The following is a 23,543-nucleotide window of genomic DNA, read 5'->3' as shown; positions in this document are numbered from 1 at the left end:
TGTGTCGACTGGCTTTTGCATACTAGGTAAACAGTCCAGACTGGGCATGACACTGGCATTAATTTGGGGATTTCTAACTTGAATTTTAACAGGAATACGGAAGAAGTATTTTGAAAATAAGTCCTAAAGGCATCAGAGAGCATTAAACAGGTAGAAGCTACTCAGAAAATTCTTTCTTGAGTCATGCACTTTGTCTAATGTCATAACTAGGAACAACTTGTTTGTGACTGGAAAATGGTATTTGACAGCTTAGAGCTGAATAGTTCCAAGAATCTTCAGAGATCAGGTGTGCCCCATGTACTCACTACACATAAGCTGCTGCTTGTTCCTGTCTTGTCAACGTTCACTGTATCACACTGCACCTAGATGATGTTAACTGCTTCTCCAGAATGTCCTTAAGCAGAAGAAGTTACATTTATTTCTTGTCTCACCTGTAACCTAACTGTACTATTACCAAACAATTCTGCCTCATCTCAATGTGGAAAAGCCAACGGAAGGGTGTTTATGTTGCCATTAAACAATACAGTTCACCAGCAGCCATATTTATGGAGCCTGTTTTCCTGCATTTGTACAGCAGACTTCCTTTCATGCATGTTTTCTAAAGACTGTACCGAGTACTTTCAGGTTTTATAGGTGCAAGCATTTTTTTTGTTACCGTTCCTTACAACTGTGCTATTGTTTATATCAGTGGACAGAAACATGTGCACATGTGTAACTGTACTGCTCTGCACAAAGCCCATGGGCCCATGCACATTTACAAATTCCAGTCTGCCTCCCTTCCTGAAGTTGCAAGCACCCTAAAGCAGGCTGTTATCTCTTCACAGCTCTGTAAATCAAACCAGGTAGAGATGTGAAGAGTGCCTGAGGAAGGCATCTATGCTGTTCAGCATCTTCTTAATATCAGAGACCGCAAGACTGAGGGCATCCTCAGCAAATCTGCAGATGATACCAAGCTAAGTGCAGCTGATAAGTCTGAAGGGCAGGGTGCCATCCAGAGGAGCCTAGACAGGCTGGAGAGGTGGGCTGAGGAGAATCTTGTGAGGTTCAGTATGGCAAAGTGTAAGGTCCTGCACCTGGTCTGGGGAATGATGAAATTGGGAGCAGCCCTGCAGAAAAGGACTTAGGGATACTGATGGATGAGAAGCTGGACATTTGCCAACAATATCCACTCGTAGCCCAGAAGGCAAATCACATCCTGGGGCTGCATGCATCCAAAGAAGTGTGGCCAGCAGGACTAGAGAGGTGATTGTGCTACTTTGGTTTGGTAGGATCTCACCTGGAGTACTGTGTCCAGCTTTAGTGTTATCAACACAAGACCTTACAGAGTGGGTCCAGATGAGGGCCACAACGATGGTGAAAATGTTGGAACACCTCTGCTACAAGGCTGAGGGAACTGGGGTTGTTTAGCCTGGAGAAGAGACGGCTGGGAAGACCTAATAGCAACCTTCCACTACCTGATAGGGGCCTTACAGTAAGGCTGGAAAGGGACTGATAGGATGAGGAGCAATGGCTTCAAACTAGAGAAAAGTAAATTTAGATTGGATGTCAGAAACAAGTTCTTTACTATGAGGATAATAGAACACTGGAACGAGGTTGCCGAGAGGTAGTTGAGGCCCCATTCTTGGAAATACTCAAGATCAGACGGGACAGGGATCGGAGCAACCTGATCCGGTGGAGGATATCCCTGCTTACCGCAGGGGAGGTTGGATTAGATGACTTTTGGAGGATCCTTCCAACCCAAACCATTCTTTAATTCTGTGTTGCTGATCAAAGACAGCAGACTCCTCAGGGACTTTTCAAACAAAACACAACAGCAGCCAGCTACAGCACCACTCTGTAGTAACACTTTGGCTACCTTGGGAAATGGCAAGATACAGGCGTTCAGGAAGGTTAAGGATTAAATACTCAAGCCCGTATTTACAAAGCAGAATCCACTTGCATAGTTAATGGAAGTCAAAGCTCAGCTTGTGTTGTCCCCAAAATTGACTCCTTGCCCCATGCACAAAGTTCAACCCACACACAGAAAAGAGACATAAGGTATAGTCCAACACTGTGCAGGATCAGATGTAACCAGGGTGATGTCAAGAAGCCAACACTGCTCCTGAGACATAAGCTGGGTCTTAGAATCATAGAATCAACCAGGTTGGAAGAGACTTCCAAGATGACCCAGTCCAACCTAGCACCCAGCCCTATCCAGTCAACTAGACCATGGAACTAAGTGCCTCATCCAGTCTTCTCTTGAAGACCTCCAGGGACGGTGCCTCCACCACCTCCCTGGGCAGCCCATTCCAATGCCAATCACTCTCTCTGGCAAGAACTTCCTCCTAACATCCAGCCTAGACCTCCCCCTGACACAACTTGAGACTGTGTCCCCTTGTTCTGTTGTTGGTTGTCTGGGAGAAGAGACCAACCCCCACCTGGCTACAGCCTCCCTTCAGGCAGTTGTAGACAGCAATGAGGTCACCCCTGAGCCTCCTCCAGGCTTAACAACCCCAGCTCCCTCAGCCTCTCCTCAGAGGGTTTATGTTCCAGGCCTCTCACCAGCTTTGTCGCAATTCTCTGGACATGTTCCAGCACCTCAACAACTCTCTTGAATTGAGGGGCCCAGAACTGGACACAGGACTCAAGGTGTGGCCTGACCAGTGCTGAGTACAGGGGAAGAATAACCTCCCTTGTCCTGATGGCCACACTGTTCCTGATGCAGGCCAGGATGCCATTGGCTCTCTTGGCCACCTGGGCACACTGTTGCCTCATCTTCAGCTTACTCTCTACCAGTACCCCCAGGTCCCTTTCCTCCTGGCTGCTCTCCAGACACTCAGTCCCCAGCCTGTAGTGCTGCTTGGGGTTGTTGTGACCAAAGTGTAGAACCCTGCACTTGGCCTTGTTGAATCCCATCCCATTGGCCTCTGCCCACCCATCCAGCCTGTCTAGGTCCCTCTGCAGGGCTCTCCTACCTTCCAACAGATCAACACCTGCTCCTAGCTTGGTGTCATCTGCAAACTTACTGATGCTGGACTCAATCCCCTCGTCCAGATCATCAGTAAAGATGTTGAACAGGACTGGGCCCAGCACTGATCCCTGGGAAACACCACTAGTGACTGGCTGCCAACTGGATGTGGCACCATTCACCATGACTCTATGGGCTCTTATCTACAAAACAGAAGAAATGTACCATGCCCTTATCTTGATGCTCCTGCTGTCTTTTGGGACCACTTGGTACATACGCAGGTGTGGCATTGCCTCAGACTGGCAATCCCTGGGGTTGTGAAATGCGAAACTTTGAGTCTGTGGGAGGGGTGGGGTATTCACAATGTAATTAGCAAGAGAAGAGCACCATTGTAGGAACCCACGTTTTATCTTCCTTTTATACAACTGTCCCGTTTTAAGCATGATGTCCCATTATTACCCCCTTAAGTCTGTGTCTTGGCCAATCTTTCAACAATTCCCCACTTGGAGACACGTAGACCTCGTTTTTCTGAGCTTGCAAATCTCACTCTTCCACAATAACCCCTTTCTTAGGCATGTTATAACATCCCTGTAAAAAAGTATTCACACCCCTGCCCCAAACGTTAATAATATCAGAATACAGATACAAAATATACAAAATAATATCAAGAACCCTCGAGTACAGCCCGAACTCATGCACACACTTTCCAAACCTTCAGGTACAGTGATCAACAAGGATCACAGCTGGAGATCTTCAGTTTTAAATCCTCGGCAGGAGTCAAGAGTCCACGGGTCCTGATGGGGTTTCAGGTTACTCCCACTATATGAATGCAAAGACTCAAACCCTCTTCCTATTTCAGTTGGGGTGAATAACAAAACCAGGTGCAGCCCTTTCTATTGTCCTTGCAAGTCCTACTATCTCGTCAGCTATCAAGCAGTGTAGATGACCTCTCATTAAGGTACTTGTGGAGAGAGAATAAAGCAGACCCCAGCATGGTGTACCCAGTACGAATCTGTCTATATAGATTTCAAAAGGACTTAAGCCCTCTGGAGACATTGGAGTTATTCTGATGCTTAGCAGGCTAAGGGCCAAAAATCTTACCCCTTTCATCTGGGTCTCCTGACTCAGTTTTGCTACCTTTCCACTAGGTTGTGGTCTCCACAGGATATTGACTTGTGGAAAGGTAACCTCATAGCATGTGGCGTGTCATGAAGAAGGTACATTTACTATGGTACCAGGTACAGAGGGGATTGCTCCACCAAACCTGTACACCTGCACCTGTTCAGGTAGCTACTTACATTACAAAACCATACATATTCACTACATGGGTAGGGCCAGTACAATGAGTTCTAGGGCTGGGTGGAGTTACTACAATCAGTTCTTGGAACTCATTTCCATAGTGCCCTGCCTCTTCATGCATGCTCATTACCACCTGGTGGTCATCTTTTAGGGCCTTTCTGATGAAGGCTCAATGTCTTCCCTCGGCTTATCCTTTTTACCTCTTGACCCATTTTGCTCACCTGGCACCAGTTATGGGTCACATTCTTGGCCAAAGTTAACGATGTTCTCATCTTTGAGTACAGTATTCTTCTTTCCACGGGAGAGTTCCTATGTCTCTTCATGCTTAAATCACCTTGTTTGGGTTATACCTGATTTATGATGCTTTATACAGTTAATGGTTGTTGCTGCATTCTATATTTTCTATCCCACTTTTTCCATATCATTATGCGGTTCCCAGTTGAATTGCAGGATCCTGGGTATCTCCTGTACAACACATGCAATGCTACACTGTAGGGGAGCCCAAAACTAGCAATTATGTCCTTCATTAATGTATTAAGAACTTCTCTGACTTTGTTGGTGTTGGAGGTTTACACAGTCCACTTCCACAAGCTCCACCTGAGATGGGGACAGGAGGGAAAGTAACACAAAAAGAAACACTGGACTGGGATAAGGAGCTGAATGAGGAGATAAGATGTACAGTTACCTCAGTCTGTTTGCAGAAAAGCACATCAAAAGCAAAAGCAGCAGCAAAGCCAGCAACACCCCCACCCCCTAACCAACAGGCACCCCAGCAGAAAAGACCAACACTCCAAAAAAATGGAAACCAGAAGAAGCAACCTGAGCAACAAGAAACCTCTCATGTTACAATCTGAACTTCAAGCCCCATGATACTTTGCTTCAGCCAGCACTTAATTCTGCAGCTGACATGACATGAGCATGGTATTTCAAGAGCAGCAGCAGGTTCAATTCAATCCATGACATTTTCCATGACATTCTATACTGTCTTTGTCATGCCCAGCAGCAATTAGCATCACACAATGTACATCATACATCACTCACAGTCCATTCTCACTCAAAATGAGATTCCTTTGCAGTACACTTCTACAGGTGCCTCAGTACGCTCTCGATCAGTCCATGACCAGCCCAAATGATGGGATGGTGTTTCCACCCCTGGGACAGTCAATTCCAGTGACTCCTTCCACCCCTCCAAGTGAAAATTAACTGTGGCCTGCATTCCAGTGCTCAGCTTCCAACGCGTCTATCTATTGGGATTCCCCTGTCACACCAGAAGTACAGATGGATTTCACCCTACAAGGGTTGATGGCATCAAAAGTACACTGTGCACCTGCATCTACTAAAGCTTTACACTCTCCTGGGTTCAACTTGTCAAGCCATCAGCTCCGTATAGTCCAATAAATTCAGCTGTCCCTCTCCTCCATCTGGTTGGAGTCAGGGCTCCTCTAACTCTGACTGGAATCACCTGCATCTTGTGTAGATGCTTTGGAAGTCCCTTCAGGAGGATCAGAAGCGGTACCAGCTTGTCTGCTCTCTTTTGGGTGACCTTCCACTGAAAACTGGGGCAGTTTCTTTGTAATTGTCAGACTTGTGCAGCTAGGACTGAAGTGGGTTTTCTGTCACACTTCACCACGTCCTCCCCGTGGTCAAGCAAGTAAAATCACAGGGTAGGCTGATTTTCTCCTCATGGCTAAAACACAGTAACATACAGGTGAGGAATAGGACACGTTCTTCCTGAGTTGATGTACCTCCCAGGACAGTTCCTTCACAGCTGAAACAGCCCTGTACAGAATTCCCTCCCATTGCCAGACCCTGCTAGTCACTTCATCCACCATTTGTTCTTAGCCATCTTTCAAGGCCAGGGATAAAGACCAAATGGCTGCCCTTGGCTCTTCCTCTTGTACTCATGATGACCCTGATTCATCCACATTCTTTTCCACATGAGCTGTTTTCCTGTTATGCTTCTTTGTCTATACAGGGACAGCTGATACCGGCCCAGGCTGGTTCTGTGGTGCAGCTGTCGTGCCTGATGTTGAGATGAGTAGCCATAGTGCCTGCTGGACTACCTGTCGGTCCAGAGACCTCCTCTTGCCCCTGCCTGCACTGTGCAGTGACAAGCAGGGTTTGGTAGGCATGGGCCAGGCCTCAACACACTATGGTGATTCCTGTCTTGGGAACTTCTGGGCTGACAACAGACTTTCTCCAAATGTTTTACCAGTTTGACAGAATTTTGCACTTGTTCAGGGGTGAAATTCCAGGAAACTGAAGGTAACCACACTCCTATGCATTTACCCATACTCTCTCACACACCCTGCCACTCATAATTATCCAGCCTTGGGGCAGATCTCCGAGTGGTATCTGTGGGAAAGACCTACATCACCCTGGATAAGACCTCACTCATCAATTGGGTGAGATTACATCTAAATTAAGTGGCTTAGTGGAGTAGCCATATCACAACATGCCAGTACTCAGCACAGCAACGGCATAGCTTGAAGCCATTGGCAAGGTAATGATCATCACCACAGCAGACACCTGGGGTAGAAATGCATAAAACCTTATGTAACAATCACAAAATCAAACACTTCAAACAAGCCTTACCATGGTGAACATACTAAAGTGAATATAGGGGTAAACAAAATTGGATAATCACTAATCCATTCCCCTAAGGTGATGAGCACCACCAGCAACAGCACATACAGTACAATGTACAGTATTTTACATAACATAGCCAGGGCTGGGCCTCAGCACATCAGTCCCAGCTGCCCCTGGAGAGGAAATGCCTTAGCACAGTGACCATACCACCAGATGAAAAAAGCTAAATGACTTACACAAAACTCTTCTAGCAAATCTTAACCAAATCTTCTTGATATCTCACTTCTTGTTATTTCAACCCTTTCATGTTCCTGGATGGCTCATCAAAATCCACTGCCTTGGTTAAGACAGCCACGCCTCTGAAAAGCACTTTCGGACGCCAGAAACAGACTGCTGTGGTTTATGTCAGCCCAGTCCGCAGGCTGCCCCTCAGACACAGATCGGGAGGCAAAATAACACAAGAAGAAACCGAGTCGAGATAAGGAATTCAGCAAGATGAGACAGCGTACAGTTCCCTCAGCCTGCTTTGCAGAAAAGCACTGCTAAAGCAGAAACAGCAGCAGAAGCCAGTGACTCCCTCCTACCTCACTCCCCAAGCTTGCAGACACCCCAACAGAAAAGACCAAAACCACCCCCCCCCCCCCCCCCCAAAAAAAAAAATCCAAACCGGATGAAGCAACTGGAAACTGGAAGCCTCTCTCATGTTACAAGCTGCCCAGGGAGGTGGTGGAGTCACCATCCCTGGAGGTGTTCAAGACTGGATGAGGCACTTAGTGCCATGGTGTAGTTGACTGGATAGGGCTGGGTGCTAGGTTGGACTGGATGATCTTGGAGGTCTCTTCCACCCTGGCTGATTCTATGATTCTAGTGGAGTGGCCGTCCCTGGAGGTGTTCAAGAAAAAACTGGATGAGGCATTTAGTGCCATGGTCTAGTTGATTGGACAAGGCTGGGTGATAAATTGGACTGGATCATCTTGAAGGTCTCTTCCAACCTGCTTGATTCTATATGATACTTTGCTTTAGGCCGCACTTTCATTCTGAAGCTGTCATGACATGACATCAGCATGGTCTTGAATATTCATAGAATCTTCATATTCATCTTCAGATTCAGTTCAACCCATGACAGTTGGTTCCACATGGGAAAGCTTCCACCCAACCAGAAAAGGTATCTACCAATACCAAAAAAGTGTTTAAATATATTGCACCTAGGTAATTCAGAGAAAAATCTGCCAGTTCTGCCAGTGCTCTCCTGGAGCTTGACCACTTTTTAGTTGATCTAGAATAGGCTTCTTCTGAATTGTAGGGTTGTTCTGACAGCACCCTTGACACTGTTTTACTGTGATTTTTGCTAATTGCTGCATCCCAGTTAGTAGGCTAAAGATGAGGCAACAGTGTGCTCAGGTGGCCAAGAGAGCCAACGGCATCCTGGCCTGGATCAGGAACAGTGTGGCCAGTAGGACGAGGGAGGTTATTCTTCCCCTGTACTCAGCACTGCTCAGGCCACACCTTGAGTACTGTGTCCAGTTCTGGGCCCCTCAATTCAAGAGAGATGTTGAGGTGCTGGAAGGTGTCCAGAGAAGGGCAACAAAGCTGGTGAGGGGCCTGGAGCATAAACCCTATGAGGAGAGGTTGAGGGAGCTGGGGTTATTTAGCCTGGAGAAGAGGAGGCTCAGGGGTGACCTCATTGCTGTCTACAACTACCTGAAGGGACATTGTAGCCAGGTGGGGGTTGGTCTCTTCTCCCAGGCAACCAGCAACAGAACAAGGACACACAGTCTCAAGTTGTGGTGGGGGAGGTATAGGCTGGATATTAGGAGGAAGTTGTTCCCGGAGAGTGATTTGCCATTGGAATGGGCTGCCCAGGGAGGTGGTGGAGTCACTGTCGCTGGAGGTGTTCAAGACTGGAAGAGGCACTTAGTGCCATGGTCTAGCTGACTGGCTAGGGCTGGGTGCTAGGTTGGACTGGACGATCTTGGAGGTCTCTTCCAACCTGCTTGACTCTATGATTCTCCCAATTCTGTGACCACGTATCGCTTAATACCTGTCACATGCTTGTGACACTGTCACTTACTGGCATAGATTTATATTTACATACAGACCATGGGAAAGCAGTCTGGTATGCGAGTGAATGGAGTCCTAATACACTGCTTAAGGCATCTTTGTTTCAAGACATTTAAGACAACTAAGTAAGCACTTGCAGAATCTGCCACCCTTAAGACCCCAAGAGAAATCACCTGTCAAAGGCACCTGTATGCAGGCTGTCTTGGCAAAATGACTTTTACTGCAACCAGAACTGGGCTGTTTTTAAGAAGCAGATGAAGTTTTCAAAAGAGAAGCAATTAGCACTGCTATCTTTCTTAAGCAGGAAATATTTCCACGCAACGCTCTGAATTCCAGGTGACTTTAAAAACAAGGCACTGGGTAAGTGTAGTCTGTTTCAGCACACAGTTTCAACTTAGCATCAGACGAGCAAGTAAAAATTGGTCACACTTTAATATAAAACAACAGTACTTACAATAACAGAATGAAGCTAAGAAAATAAGTCCACAAACAATATTTAATGAAGAGTTAAAAATGCACACACTGCAAACTGTTAATAAAGTTATCTGAAAGGCAGGCTACAATTAAGTAATCAGTGAAATGCAGTTTACTCTTAACTGGAATTGGTTCTCAGAGTTAGAATGCAACGGCAGCAGCTGACCAGCTTCTGAAATTAATTCTGAGCTTCTCTCTTGACAATCATTATTCTCCCTGGAAATTCAGTGCTGTCCACCCGTGTTCAGAGATGACAACTGCCAGTTTTCAAGGCAAAAATGCCACGTTCACATCCTTTGAGGTCCACAAAAGCCTTGCATGTATGGTGGAGTCGCCGTCCCTGGGGCTGTTCAAGGCAAGATTGGACGTGGCACTTGGTGCCATGGTCTAGCCTTGAGAATTGTGGTAAAGGGTTGGACTTGATGATCTATGAGGTCTCTTCCAACCTTGTTGATATTGTGATACTGTGAAATTCTCAAAATCTTGGATGCCTTTGCAAGGTATTATCTCCTCAAACATCCCTATTTTCAGAGTCCATCATCTCCAAGTGTCTGCATTGCTGACACAGTTACTAGGCAAATGGAACTGATTAGACTTTAGCACATTTTTCCATGCTGTTATTCTTTAAAATCATACTTACTTCCTCAGAAAAGCACACCAGAAAGAATTCATGGGCAAAGGGCTCTTTCCATCTCAGGGGAGAGGATTAAAAGCCTAACCCAAAACTCAACTGGTCTGGTGGTTTTAACACTCAGAGAGAGCAACAGATTCACCATTGTAGTTCACCGCAGGCATATTCACCAGTGTAGTTCACCGCAGGCATTCTGGCTTGTGTTTGTTTCAGCTGAAAATCCCAGGATCGACATAAGGATATGCAAGAAACTCCCCCAGTTTATTGCCTTCCGCATCATAATGAAGCATCCGAAAGCAAACATCACAGAATAAGCATGGATCTGCTGGTGCCAGACTGTCTTTGTTGGTTACCCACCTATAGGTTACAAAATAGAAGTGTTTATGCCATATGAGTGCAACACATTTGTGAAAACATCTCAGTATTTTACTCAAGAGCTGAGAATGGCAGTAGCAAACATGAGCAATAACATTATAGTGACCAGGTACTGCCTGTGCTGTTTATCTCCCACCCCAGGCATACAGCTGCTTTCAAAACTCACTACCCATTCAGTGGGTGTCCTTCATTTTCTAAGGAAACCCTCAAACGTGGGTAACTGGCAGACTGCATAACAAAACAAAAAGACCAAAACCACCACCACCACCAAAAACCCTCAAATAATGAACAAATACCAAACATGCAATAAAATCCCACAAAAAATAAAAACAAACAAACAAACAAAACAGCTCAAGAATCTTCTGCTCACCTATGGCCATTTAAGTCACAAATGATTTTTCCCTTTAGGTAAGAAACAATGACACAGAGCAGACAGATAACTGACCCAAACTACTCTGAATAATCCATTTACATCTCTTAACAGAAGAACCTGGATGATGCAAACAGGAGAACTGCTGCACATTTCAGCTGTGCTAGTTTGAAGCTAGCTAGAATGTTTTGGTGAGAAGAACTAGATTACAGGCTGTGGAAGGAAAACAATGATGATGTCTACTTCCCTCATAGGCTTGCTGAGGTGTAGAAGAACAAGAAATAAAAACATAGATAACCACTCTCACTTCTGCTACTGGCCAGCTCTGAGCTGCATCTTACTCTCTAACCTGATCCTCCATTTTGGACTAATCCACTTTGCTTCCTAACCCCCTGGCCAAACCTCCATTCTTCCTTGGGATTGGGGTAAAGTTGAGAGGGGTAGGGGGAAGGTGAAGGGGTGGTTGAGAGCCCCTCCTGGGGACACAGGTTTCTGGGAGGGGAGTTGTGTTTCTGTATTACCTTTTACCTTGTATATTTCTGTATATCATTGTATATACTGTAAATATCTGCTTGTATATTGTGCCAGCTGTAAATATAAGCTTCATTCAGTTTCCAGAGCCAGCTGAGTCTAGTCTGGGTGATTTCTAAAGTGTGGGGGGGGGCGGGAACACCCAAACCATCACATCAGCCAATACTGAAGTTAACATGAACACAGATGTCAGCACAGAGTGCTTGTCACGTCACCAAGCAATTAATTTATGGTAGCACTCAGAGGCCATGACAGCTCAAGGCCTCAAGTGATTAAAAACACTATCTTGCACAGATTAGAACATGCAGGTCAGGCAGGCAAAGCAGCTCTGCAATCCATGCTTTAACATCTCTCCACTTAAGCTCACTGCTTAATCCTGGTTTTAATTTAATGCGTTTACATCACTTCTAGTTATGCCCTCCCCATTCCATCTTTCTCCTGTATTGACCCTTTAGCTCCACCTCCCCTTATGGCCAAATGTCTCACAGATTACAACCAGATGTGAAGGCATCCTAGGGGATCTACTGGTAACACTAGCATAGACTCTCATCACAAAGGGAATTGGCTTTTTGCCTAATTCCAGGGAAATCCAAGGCCAAACAAGCAAAATAACAAGGATGCAGGCACTGCATCAATCTGGGAGAAAGTGCAGTGTTTTTGTGAAATAAATCATTTAGGCTTATAATACTGTAATGGGTAGCCTTATTTGCAGAACTCCTTTAGAGAAGTTCTGCTGTTTGTGGAAAGATGTTCTTATGTCTAAGTAAACAGCATTCAAGTATACAAAGTGCACTGAATTCACATTCTGCTCCCTTAACTGGAGAAAATCTGTGTATTACAAAACTGTTCTTCCAAGTACAGCTGCACAGCACAGAGCTTCCAGGGGGAAGTTAGGAGCTTACCTGTAGAGAGAGTTATAAGTCTTTGAAAAATCCCTAAATTTTATTATATTGAAGTTGCACAGGTCCACCTTTCCCTCTGCTTAAAGAGTCAACGAAAGGTCTGTATGACCTCTGTTCAACTGATGTCTGTCACATGGGAAAAATGCAGCTTTTCCCCCTAGAAGTTAAGATCTTCAAAAGTAACTGATCAGCAGCCAAACTCTGTGTATGCAAAGGAACCTGAAACAAATAACCTCAACATTTTGGTTCTTCTGATCATCTGGAATCATTGCTTCCAAATGAACACTACCTGCAGGAGGCCTTTTTCTAGATAAAGGACTGTTGTGCATTTAAGGCACTGAGATGTCTTAAACCATAGAGTACACACCTCCATAAGGCTAGATGGGTGTGCTAGTTTGAAGCTAGCTAGAATGTTTTGGTGAGAAGAATTAGATTACAGGCTGTGAAAGGAAAAACAATGGTGATGTCTACTTCCCTCACAGGCTTGCTGAGATGTATAAGAATATAAGCAAAACATGGATAAGGGAATCTTCTCTTCCACTGCTGGCGAGCTCTGAGATGGATCTCACTCTCTAACCTCACCCTCCATTTTCTTTTCTAATCCACTTTGCTTCCTAACCCCCTGGCTGAACCTCCATTCTTCCTTGGGACTGGGGTAAGGTTGAGAGGGGTAGGGGGAAGGTGAAGGGGTGGTTGAGAGCCCCTCCTGGGGACTCAGGTTTCTGGGAGGGGAGTTGTGTTTCTGTATTACCTTTTTACCTTGTATATTTCTGTATATAACTGTATATACTGTAAATATCTGCTTGTATATAGTGCTAGCTGTAAATAAATAGCTTCATTTATATTTCCAGAGCTGGCTGAGTCTAGTCTGGGTGATTTCTAAAGTGGGGGGGAGGCAGGGAACACCCAAACCATCACAATGGGACCCAGGAAATTGCAAATTATTACTGTATCCCCTAATTCTGCTATCTCTTTATAAGTTGGCTGTGCAGACAGTCCTTTCTCTTTCCTCCTTTCATCTCCTGGGAAGGCACGAGCTCCTATCTGCTATGGGTGAGGATTTCAGGCCCAACTGCAGCCCTGATAATTTTTTCTGTGCAGCTCTGGCCTGGCTGGGCCTACTGCAAGGAGGCATGGGGGTGGGCTGGGAAGAAATGAGCACTTAAGCTCGGCTAGTAAGGCATGGTTGCATGGAGATTATGGAAAACTTCAGCTTAATGAGGTTCTGTGCTAGGCCCAGAGTGGAGAACTGGGCAGGAACTGACTATGTATTTGTGTCTTAATGGATGTTTTTATACTGTTTTATGTACTTGTGATTAGTATTTCTATTTAAACAATCTCTAATTCTTCCCAAGTCTGTGTGGAGGTGGTCTTGCAAGGCACGAAGAGCATGTGTCTTCGCTTCCTAAGCCCAGGACTGCTGCCTGAAGAGTAAGATTTCAGAACATTTGCAAGAAGATTATTCACACACCTTATCAAGAACATACAGAGATTTGATTTTTGGGTTTGTTTGGGGCTTTTCCAGTATTGTGTGTGTTTTTTTTTTCCCTGTTGTTGTTATTGCTGTTTTTAAGTTAGTAGCAGCACCTGGAAAAAAGACAAGTGAAAAAGGACTGAAAATGCAGTGTACCTGGCTGTATACATTTTGCATACAAAGCATTTTCTGGTGCATAACCAGTGTTTCTTGATTAGCAAGGGATAGAGGTTCCGGTCCAGGCAGTCATCATGATGAATGAGCCTTGAGGGAAACAAACAAAGATATAAAATAAACATGCTGTCACACTTAAATTTATCTGAATATAAGAAAGGACACTGAAGATAGGTGTGATTTTATGTCCTCTGTAAATTCTGACTAGGCCTCTGCTTAGCATTTCTTAGCACAAAGACCTGGAGATACAATTCCCAGTTGCACCATCCATGGATTTAATGGTCAGGAATAAAGTCAGTTTGTGTAGTAACTCAGAAGCCTTCAAACCATCTACTTCAGGTGGTCTTTTCAAAGAGTTATCTCCTACACATACTAACAGACAAAAACATCACCAGGTGAATGTCTAGAGGATCACACTCCTCAGGTCATCTACTCACAACACCTACACTATTCTCTGGCGTCCTGATCCATATGTCAGGAAGGAGACATGGTTCTTTAGAACATTCCCATGAATGAAATTAAGACACAAACAAGATCATATATCAAAACAAGACTATCTGTTGCTTACAAACAAAACAGAAAGAAGGAAACAAAAGGGAGAGCGAGAGAGAGAAAAAATGGGATGGAGAGAGAGCAGGAGAGATTGAGAGATAGTTAGCGCCCTAGGGTCCTTCTTTGGGGTGGGGAGAGAGACATTCCCTCAGCTTGTGATGTCCCAAGTGACATTTCCTCCCTACGCTGGCTGTTCCTGATTCATTCATAGTAGCTCCTCCTGGTCCATGCCCTTGTCACATTACAACACATATGTGACTTTGAAGTGCCGCCCAGTGAGTTTGCAGGAGCTGACACTGAGTGACCTCCACCTCTCATAGCTGACTACCACACCCCCTGGACAACTGGTGGTGGGCAGAGCTGACACAACAGGCCAGTGGTCCATGACGAGATCTTTGTTGAGACACTTCTCACATTCTTGCTGTAAAAAAAAAATGCATTTAACCCATAGGCCTACTGGGAGCCAGGAGAACAAGTCCATGTCCCTGCCCTCTCAGGTCTGTATGGGTACATGTGCTAACTTCCTAATCCTAGATGTTATCTGCTTCACTACCTTCCCATTGCAATCAACTTGTAAACAACAGAATAATTTTATTTCCCGCAAACATCTCCTCCTTCTGCCAACAAATAACCGAGAGCCATTCAGTGCTGCAAAACAGCTGTTCTGACCTGTGTGCCTTGATCCACCATGCGTCACCTCGTTGATGATTATTTCTAAGACTACCTACAGCCTTATGATATGATTCAAAGTTACAGATCAGTTCTCGAGCACCACTAATCAACTCACTGGGGTTCCAGGTAGCTGGACTATAATATTCAACAATCTGCTGGGGAGTCCACTCATCCTTTCCCCATTGTTGTCTGCTATCTCTTCTCAAATGAGTGGAGATGTACCTCTTTCTTCTCCCTAAATCAACATATACCTTGATCCCCAAGCCACTTCCTTTGCCACCTGGGTACAAGAAGAACAGGGGATGAATTATTCCACATACAACACCCCAGTCCAATTTGGTGGTTTTATATGTCTGATGCCTGCATATACAATAATGTCCTTTAAACGCAGCTGTTCCACTCTTAAAACCTGTGTGGCCTATGAGCATCTGGAAACAGGTAGAATTTGATATGCCCAATGGATCAGACAAAAGAATGTTGGTCCAGCTCCCCTAGTGGTGCAGGCAGCCTACTATACTACAACACCAAGCTTGAGCCATTTCTCCACTTGCATGCCTGATAGAAGGCTGGACCATAAACAAGATACATTCTCCTGTGACCCAAATCCTTGACAGTCCTTAATCCCACCAGTTTCATTAACTCATATCCACCCAGATTTGTTATTTTCCCATCTAAACCCAGGTCTTTTTTTCCATCTTGGCTATCCTGGATTACAATACATAAAAGCCCACTAACATTTTCCTACAAAAACACCTTTGTGGTGTATACTGTTTAGACAACACACCCCCTTGGTCTGAATACTGGATTTGCCTTGGGGATGTATCCTCTCCTTCCCAAAAGATGTCAATATCCACTTCAGTGAGTGAGCTCAGCAGCCATCTGTAAGCAATGGGAGTCAAAACCCCAAGCCAGGCTTCAAATCCCTGCAGTCCCCCAAACCCCCAACAATTGGTCAGGTAATATACAAAAGACATCTGTTCTTCAAGTCACATAAATCGACTGGTTACAAAAGACACCTCACTAAGGTCTGGGGATGACAGATACTGAGACCCCAAGGGTTGATGCCCTGAGGGTACACTGGGATAGCCAAACATCTTGTTTTGAGCTGCTGAATTATCAATGACACTACAAATAATACAACACAGACAACTATAACCAGACTGTCTTAGACCTTTCTTCTGATCTGTGACCAAATAAAATCATGCAGAAGATCAATAACTTCATATGTTCTTACAGGCAGACCTCACCTGCAAGAAAGAGGAAAATGGACTTGGTCCATTTTAAAGCAAGGGCAGCAAGTTACTATTAGGAAGATCGAATAATCCACCTTGTATTAATCTTATGTTCCTTTCTGTGAGCATCTTTCACTTTCCAGGCATACTTGTTCACTGGCATTTCCAAAACCAGGCATATGGCTTCCACAATGGGGAGTCTGAACAACACTGGTTGGCCAGGAGAGCACAACAGGTTTTTAGGATCATCAGGGCAGTGTCTGGCATGTTTACTGGTTTTTTTTGGCAAAATGTAATTTTCAGGCATCTGTTTACTCTCTGTGCTGGTTTGAGGCTAATTGGAGTATTTTACTGAGAGAAATGAAATCCTTAGCTGTGAGAAGAAAAAAAACCAACAGTGACCTGTATCACCATTCTTCTGCTGAGAAATGCAACTAGTCAAAATATAGACACTCACTTCTCACACAACTCTCAGTTCTCACTGGTTCTCCTTCTCTCTGGCATTCTGTGTGGTTGCATCTGCCTCAACTCTCTAATCTGACCCCTTTCCCCCTCCCTCACCTTCTTGTCATCTTTTTGACATTTCACCTCAAATGTCTCCAGATTTATCATGTGAGATACAGGGGGGCAGACGGGGTTACTTCTGAGGGGAAGAAAAGAGGGGGAAGGAGGTTTGGGTCAGGAGCTTCCTGGCAGTCTGACTGTTTTGGGAGGGATTCTGTGTTTCAATACTACTTTTAACTTGTATATAACTGTAATTATTTGTGTACACTGTGGAGATATATATATATATGCTCCTGTAAATTGTGCTAAGCTGTAAATATAGCTTAATTCCTTAACTTCCAGCTGGCTGAGTCTAGTCTGGGTGAATTCATTGTGTGTGAGGGTGGGTGATTCCTAAACCATCACACTCCTCAATGACTATTAACAATAATCACAGCTTCCCTTAGCTGTTCAGCCTATCCTGGTGTACCAGGCTGCAACGAGCCATCTGCTCTCTCTGCAATCCCATTTGCCTGTGAGTAACTTGGAGTGTGACACACCCATGAAATTCTCTCCCAAACTGCCAGGTCTCTCACAGCCTCTTCCTGTCCCTCAAGTGCAAGGGGTCATTTTCCAGAAAGTGCTTAAGTGGGTATGACATTGTTCACAAGCAGACACACAAGTGGCCAACCTCAGACTTGGGCCTCCCAAGAGATCTTTGGCTCCAGAGTGTTTTCTTTACACATGTATCCATTTTGACAACCACTTCAAACCTTCTGCTATTTAGGTGTTTTGAAGGGGAGCCAGATGGGCTAGCTCATCTGCTTGGCCATTCCACTGGCTCACAGGAGTACTGTCTTTTTGGTGGAAAGCCACCCAGGCCACGGCAAACTTTCCTTGAGTAACAATGGTTAGAATACCTTGCCATTTCTCCTCCTGTCACACAAGTATCCTATTAGCCTCCCCCTCATTCTGCTCAAAAAATGGAAATCATTCAGTGCAGCCCTCAAATACAGTATAGGAATCAGTACAAATGCTGAGAGAGAAGCAGATCCAGCCTTTCTGGAAGAGACAGGTAATGATGAAGAACCAGCGGTACACAACTGCCTGGAAACCGTTGAGGCCACATATTCCAGTTGGCCGGTCCTGAAAGAAGAACCGCTGGAGGATGCAGACCATTAATGGTACACAGATTGAAGCAGCTTCATGATCCAGGGAGAGAGTAAAGCTGGGTATGCTGTACCTCTCCTCAGAAAGCAGAATTCATGGCATTAACCTGAGCCCTGGAATTGGCAGCAGGAAACATAATAAATATATGAACCGATTCTAAATATGCTTTTGGGGTGGCACATGCCCAGGTGGAAAGAAAGAGGACTGTTGTCAATGCAAGGAAAAGCACCAAACATGCAGAAGAGATACTTAGGCTACTGGAAGCTGTCCCAACTGCTGACCGAGATTGCTGCTATGCTTCGTCAAGCACACCAAAGGGTAACATTGTTCCAGAGAAAGGTAACAGATTGGCTGATACTGGGGCCAAAGACAGCAGAAAACAAACCAAAGGGATAGGCTTTAGCTTGAAATAGATTTAGCCTGAAATAGCATTGGAAATAGCATTTTAAGCAATTAATAACTAGAAAGGTAAAATTAGGCCAGACAGCCAAGGGAAGTTATCTAGGTCAGCAATGGCAAACTGACTTTACTGAAACTGCCCAGAAAAGGGGGGTACAGGTACCTATTGGTATTAACAGATACCTTTTCCAGTTGGCTAGAAGCTTTTCCCTGGCATATAAACAAAGCTTGAGAAGTTACCAACATGTTATTACAAGAAATGATATCCTGTTTCAGGGTACCTGGTGCTATCTCTTCTGATGGAGGCTCACACTTTATGGCCAAAAACATACAACAAGTGAGGAAAATTTTAGAAATTGATTGGCAACTACACACTCCATACAATCCACAATCAAGTGGACAAGTGGAGAAAATGAATCAGCTGATTAAAACACAAAACAGTTGAAACTGGACAAGAGGCAAATTTGCCTCAAGCAAGCCACAAGCATTACACACTGCCCTGCTTCACCTTAGGACCAAGCAGAGAACTAAAGAAAAGTTAAGCCCCTTCAAAATAAAGTTCAGGCAACCACATACAGTGAGGGCAATGGACCCAGTGGACACTGATCAATTTAGAGAAGAGACTTTTAATCAACATGTAAAGCAAATTCGCAAGAACTTGATGGCAATACATAAACAACTGGTTCACAAGCAAGAAGCCTAGATGGCCTAGTGCATAACATGGAACCAGGAGATTATGTCTATGTCAGATCTTTCAGACAACCCACTGGAGTCCAAGTGGATTGGACCATTCCAAGTTCTACTGACATCATTCACTGCCACCAAGATTAAGGAGCAAACAACATGGATTCATCATTTGAGAGTCAAATCTGTGAGAAAATAAAAGTGGAAGGTGGAGGATTTGAGAAACAACTGCCTAAGGTTTCACAAGGATGGAGTGTGCTAGTTTGAAGCTAGCTAGAACCTTTTGGTGAGAAGAACCAGATTACAGCCTGTGAAAGGAAAACAATGGTGATGTCTACTTCCCTCAGAGCCTTGCTGAACAAGAAATGAAAGCATCAGATAACACTCTCACCATTTTCTCTCACTCTGGCTTGGGCTGCTGGCTGAGCAACGTCTTACTCCCTAACCTCACCTTCCATTTGGCCTAACCCACTTTGCTTCTTAACCTCTTGGCCAAACCTCTATTCTTCTTTAGGACTGGGGTAAGGTTGAGAGGGGCAGGGGGAAGGTGCAGGGGTGGCTGAGAGCCCCTCCTGGGGACTCAGGTTTCTGGGAGGGGAGTTGTGCTTCTCTATTACTTTTACCTTGTATATTTCTGTATATACTGTAAATATCTGCTTGTATATTGTGCCAGCTGTAAATAAATAGCTTCATTCAATTTCCAGAGCCGGTTGAGTCTAGTCTGGGTGATTTTAAAAGTGGGGGGGGAACACCCAAACCATCACATGGAGAAAGCCCATCATAATCATAATGTGTATGATAATACAAGAGGTTGAGACTTAGGAACAAAACACATTCTTTCAAGTAAGACAATCAATAGTACGTAGCCTGAATGTGATTGTTGGGTATGCATGGCCTTTCCCAGAGGACACAAAGAAGTACCCTTATTTGAGACCTCGTTGGGACTCCTGGAAGTTTGGGAATAGCTCAAATCATGGCTATTCAACTTAAAATGGTTGAAGCAAGTGTAGTAGATTTTGGCTTTTATTATGTTTTTTTGGAATCACTAAGTTGTCTAGTCCAATGCAGGCTGTGGTCTCATAGATAGACTGCTCAATCATATGTTGAATGGAAACAGCATCAGTTAAGAAAAGACTTAGAGAGTGGGAAATATTTTAGAGGCAGATTAGAAAAGGATACATATGTTTAGAAGTACCAAGAATATACTTAGGATATAGAAAAAGGAGGAACTGATATGGGAAAAAGGGGATAGAAAATATAGAATGTAGCAACTTAGGTAACCATCAGCTGTATAAAGCCTCATAAATCAGATATAGACAAAGAAAGGTTAAGCATGAGAAGGAACAGAAACATTTACTTAGAGAAGAATAAAACTGTATTCAAAGATTAGAACATCGGAAACTTTGGCCAGGAATGTGACCTGTAACTGGTGCCAGATGAGCAAAAGGTAAAGTGGACAAACCAAGGAAGACTTTGTGCCTTCATCAGAAGAAAGACCCCAAAAGACAACAACCAGGTAGCAAGGAGCATGTGTGAAGAGGCAGGATGTTATGGAAATCAGTGCCAAGAACTGATTGAAATAACTCCATCCATTCTTAGAACTAATTGTACTAACCCTACCCACGTGCCAAATATGTATGATTTTGTAGCCTAAGTACCTTACCTGAACAAGGTTCAGGTGTGCAAGGTTTGGTGGAGTTATACTCCCTGTCACCCAGTACTGTAGAAGTACCTTCTTCACAACACTTCATGTGTTGTGGGGTTCTTCCCTCCCACTTAGGGGGACAAGTGTCCACAAACCATGCATTTGGTAACAAGAAAGTGGAGAAGCCACTTGTACTACGGGAGAGAGTTCACTCACCTCCCAATCTGGGCCCATTTCCTCCTGGATGGTCAGAACTTTTGTAGCTCCCTCAGATATCGAGGTGTCACAATAGTGCTCCACCTGGGCATACCATTTCCTCACAGAGGCTCTCTGAGCCACACCCTCAGGGGATAGAGTCCCTGGCAGAACTGGATTAGTCACTTTGAATGGGCCTGTAAGCATTACTGATTGTTGCAGAGTAGTCCACTCAGCTTCCCTCAAAGATAAACTGAAGACCATGTTCTACTGTGTCTCTGGCAGAGTTCCTCGAGCTTGTGACATCCCAGGCAACACTGCCCCCTAAGCTTGTGTAACTGAAGATTTTTAAACTGTTCTTGGTTTGTTCATCTTAGCTCCACCTGGCCAACGCCCTTGTCACATTACAATGCATGTAGGACTTCAAAGTGACTTCCAGTGGGTTTACAGGAGTCAGAGCTGAGAGATCTCCCTCTCACTCCTTGGACAACTGTTATTTCGGTGGGCAGAGCTGACACATCAGGCCAGTCATTCACTACAGTCTTCTCTTTGTTGAGACACTTCCCACACTTTTAATGTAATCACCATGTTCACAAGGTGATTCTCACATTCCTGAGACAATTTCCACACCTGGGTTGCACCCCTCTTGGGTGCAGTTATTAACAATGCTGTGGGCATACCAAGTTTCTGGGAACGTTCTGTCAGCCACTACAATCAGGAGTGCTCTCTCTCCCCGTTATGCACTGAGAAGAATACACACAATAGTTCTATTGTTTACGTGTGGTTGACAGTTCACAGCCACCATCACCTCCTCCTCACCCCTGCATATCCATCTCAGCCCATCATTTTCCTCTTCTCTTTTCAGTTCCCACTTCCTGGCAGGATATCTGAACTACGAAGCCCAGCTGATTCAAGCCACAGCTATTACCAGCATTCTGCTCCCCAATGCTCCAGAATCAGCTTGCACATCTGCCATACACTGGCTCTTCATAGAAACAGCTTTGAGCTGTGGATGCCATTCCTCTCATACCAGTCATGCCACCCTTGTTAGAAAGCTGTCTTTTTATGCCAGTTGGATTTTGTTTGTTTGTTTTAATGCAAGGGTGATGATTACTCTCTTCCTTGCAGAGGTGGTCAGATACCTATAGAGTAAAACTGAAATTAAGTCCTGCGGAAGGCAGCAGAATCATCTGAAAAGTCAATCTAACAAATACTCAGCATTTCATGTCTGAAGTCTGTCAACTGCCTATGGACTCCCAAAGACCAATAACTTACCTTGTGTCTGTGATGATAATGATGTGCTCACAGTTCCCCTGGTGGCAGAAAAGGTACGGAAAGCCGATTTTGAGAGACAAATCATTAAATGTGTAGTCCTCCATTTTAACAGACTGAAGATTTCCATAACCTCTGTCATGACTTTCTGACCACTCAATAATTGTTCTGAAAACAGAAAAGCCATCAGCATAGCAATAGTATAGATTGTGAATGCACAGAAAAGTAAAGCCTTTGGGAACATGCAAACCTCTTCACTAGAACACAGTAAAAGGGTGGAAACCAGATTAGCTCATAACATTTTGTAGAAACTTAAGGTAATTGCCCAGGAGGTCAAGGAAGGTCAACTCTGCTATGGTAAGACCTCACTTGGAGTACCATGTTCAGCTGTTGTGACCTCAGCATAAGAAACACATGGACATGTTGGAGAGGTCCGGACCAGGGCCATAAAAAAGTACTTGGAGGGCTAGGACACATCTATGGCAAATGCTTAAGTGTTGGGGTTGTTCAACCTGGAGAAGACAAGGCTCCAGAGAGACAATATTGTGGCACTTCAGTACTTAAACAGGGCCTATAGGAAAGACAGGTATGAACCTTTTAGCAGGGCCTGTCCCAGGACAGAGTTAAAGAGAAATCGTTTTAAACTAAAAAAGCAGAGATTTAGACTAGATACAAAGGAGAAACTTTTTTACTATGAGCATGGTGAAACAATGGAACAGCTTTCCTGGAGAGATGGTACATGTCCCATTTCTGGAAACATTCAAGGCCAGGCTTGATGGGCTCTAAGCTACCTGATCTAGCTAAAGATGTCTCTGCTTGCTGCAGTAGGGATTGAACCAAACGACCTTTTCAACCCAAACCATTCTCTGATGATGAATTTCGCAGGAACATCACAACCCCACAGAACTACACACTTTAAATCTCCACCAGGCAGCTTCCCAAGGAGTTTTAGTCAGTGTATGCTCCTGATGCCACTGTCCTGGTCAGGTTGTTTGCAGCACAACACCTCCCAAACATTCCAATATTTCAAGTTACCAGCAGGTCGTTTTTGCTGCCTTGCTCAATAACTTTGTTTTAAAGGTTTGGTTTTGCTTGGGTTTTTTGTTTGGTTGGTTGGTTGAGGTTTTTTTGTGGTTTTTGTTTGTTTGTTTTGGTTTGGTTTGTTTGGTTTTGCTTTTGTCAAGGAGATGTCCTGGGTTTAGGAATGTTATTTCATTCCCATAAACCCTGCCTCTACATGAAAACTGACATTTCTTTGTTCTGCCCTATTTACCTTCCCTTTCTGCTCCCAGGAGAATGTGCAGGCTGCTGTCTCTTTGCAGAAGAGTGGGGCCTAGGGTGCCCTGGCTCACACTGGAGCTGGTAAGCTGAATTTCTAGCTGCATGATTCAGGTATTGGAGGAGGGGCAGAG

At 44.5% G+C, this 23,543-nt stretch overlaps 1 protein-coding gene across 7 annotated transcripts in view; it reads right to left on the bottom strand.

Moving 5' to 3' along the window:
- SNAPC3 (small nuclear RNA activating complex polypeptide 3) overlaps positions 1 to 23,543 on the bottom strand; it is a 46,392-nt gene that overhangs the window by 2,142 nt on the left and 20,707 nt on the right. Inside the window, exons 7-9 of one of the 7 annotated variants that reach the window (XM_064140630.1) lie at positions 22,135 to 22,299; positions 13,810 to 13,917; positions 9,310 to 10,358 (exon numbers count right to left, since the gene is read on the bottom strand). In XM_064140630.1, coding sequence (XP_063996700.1) covers positions 10,211 to 10,358; positions 13,810 to 13,917; positions 22,135 to 22,299 — 421 coding nt within the window. In that variant the 3' untranslated portion in view covers positions 9,310 to 10,210. Of the gene's footprint in view, positions 1 to 9,309; positions 10,359 to 13,058; positions 13,767 to 13,809; positions 13,918 to 15,157; positions 15,332 to 16,427; positions 18,050 to 19,105; positions 19,205 to 21,266; positions 21,603 to 22,134; positions 22,300 to 23,543 lie in introns of those variants that run through there. The other 6 variants (XM_064140631.1, XM_064140635.1, XM_064140633.1 and 3 more) reach the window with 6 other exon arrangements.

The sequence above is a fragment of the Pogoniulus pusillus genome, chromosome Z, assembly GCF_015220805.1.
Source record: "Pogoniulus pusillus isolate bPogPus1 chromosome Z, bPogPus1.pri, whole genome shotgun sequence".
NCBI lineage: Eukaryota > Metazoa > Chordata > Aves > Piciformes > Lybiidae > Pogoniulus > Pogoniulus pusillus.
Note: the sequence above shows the minus strand (reverse complement) of the source record. Positions and strands in the feature narration are given on the sequence as shown.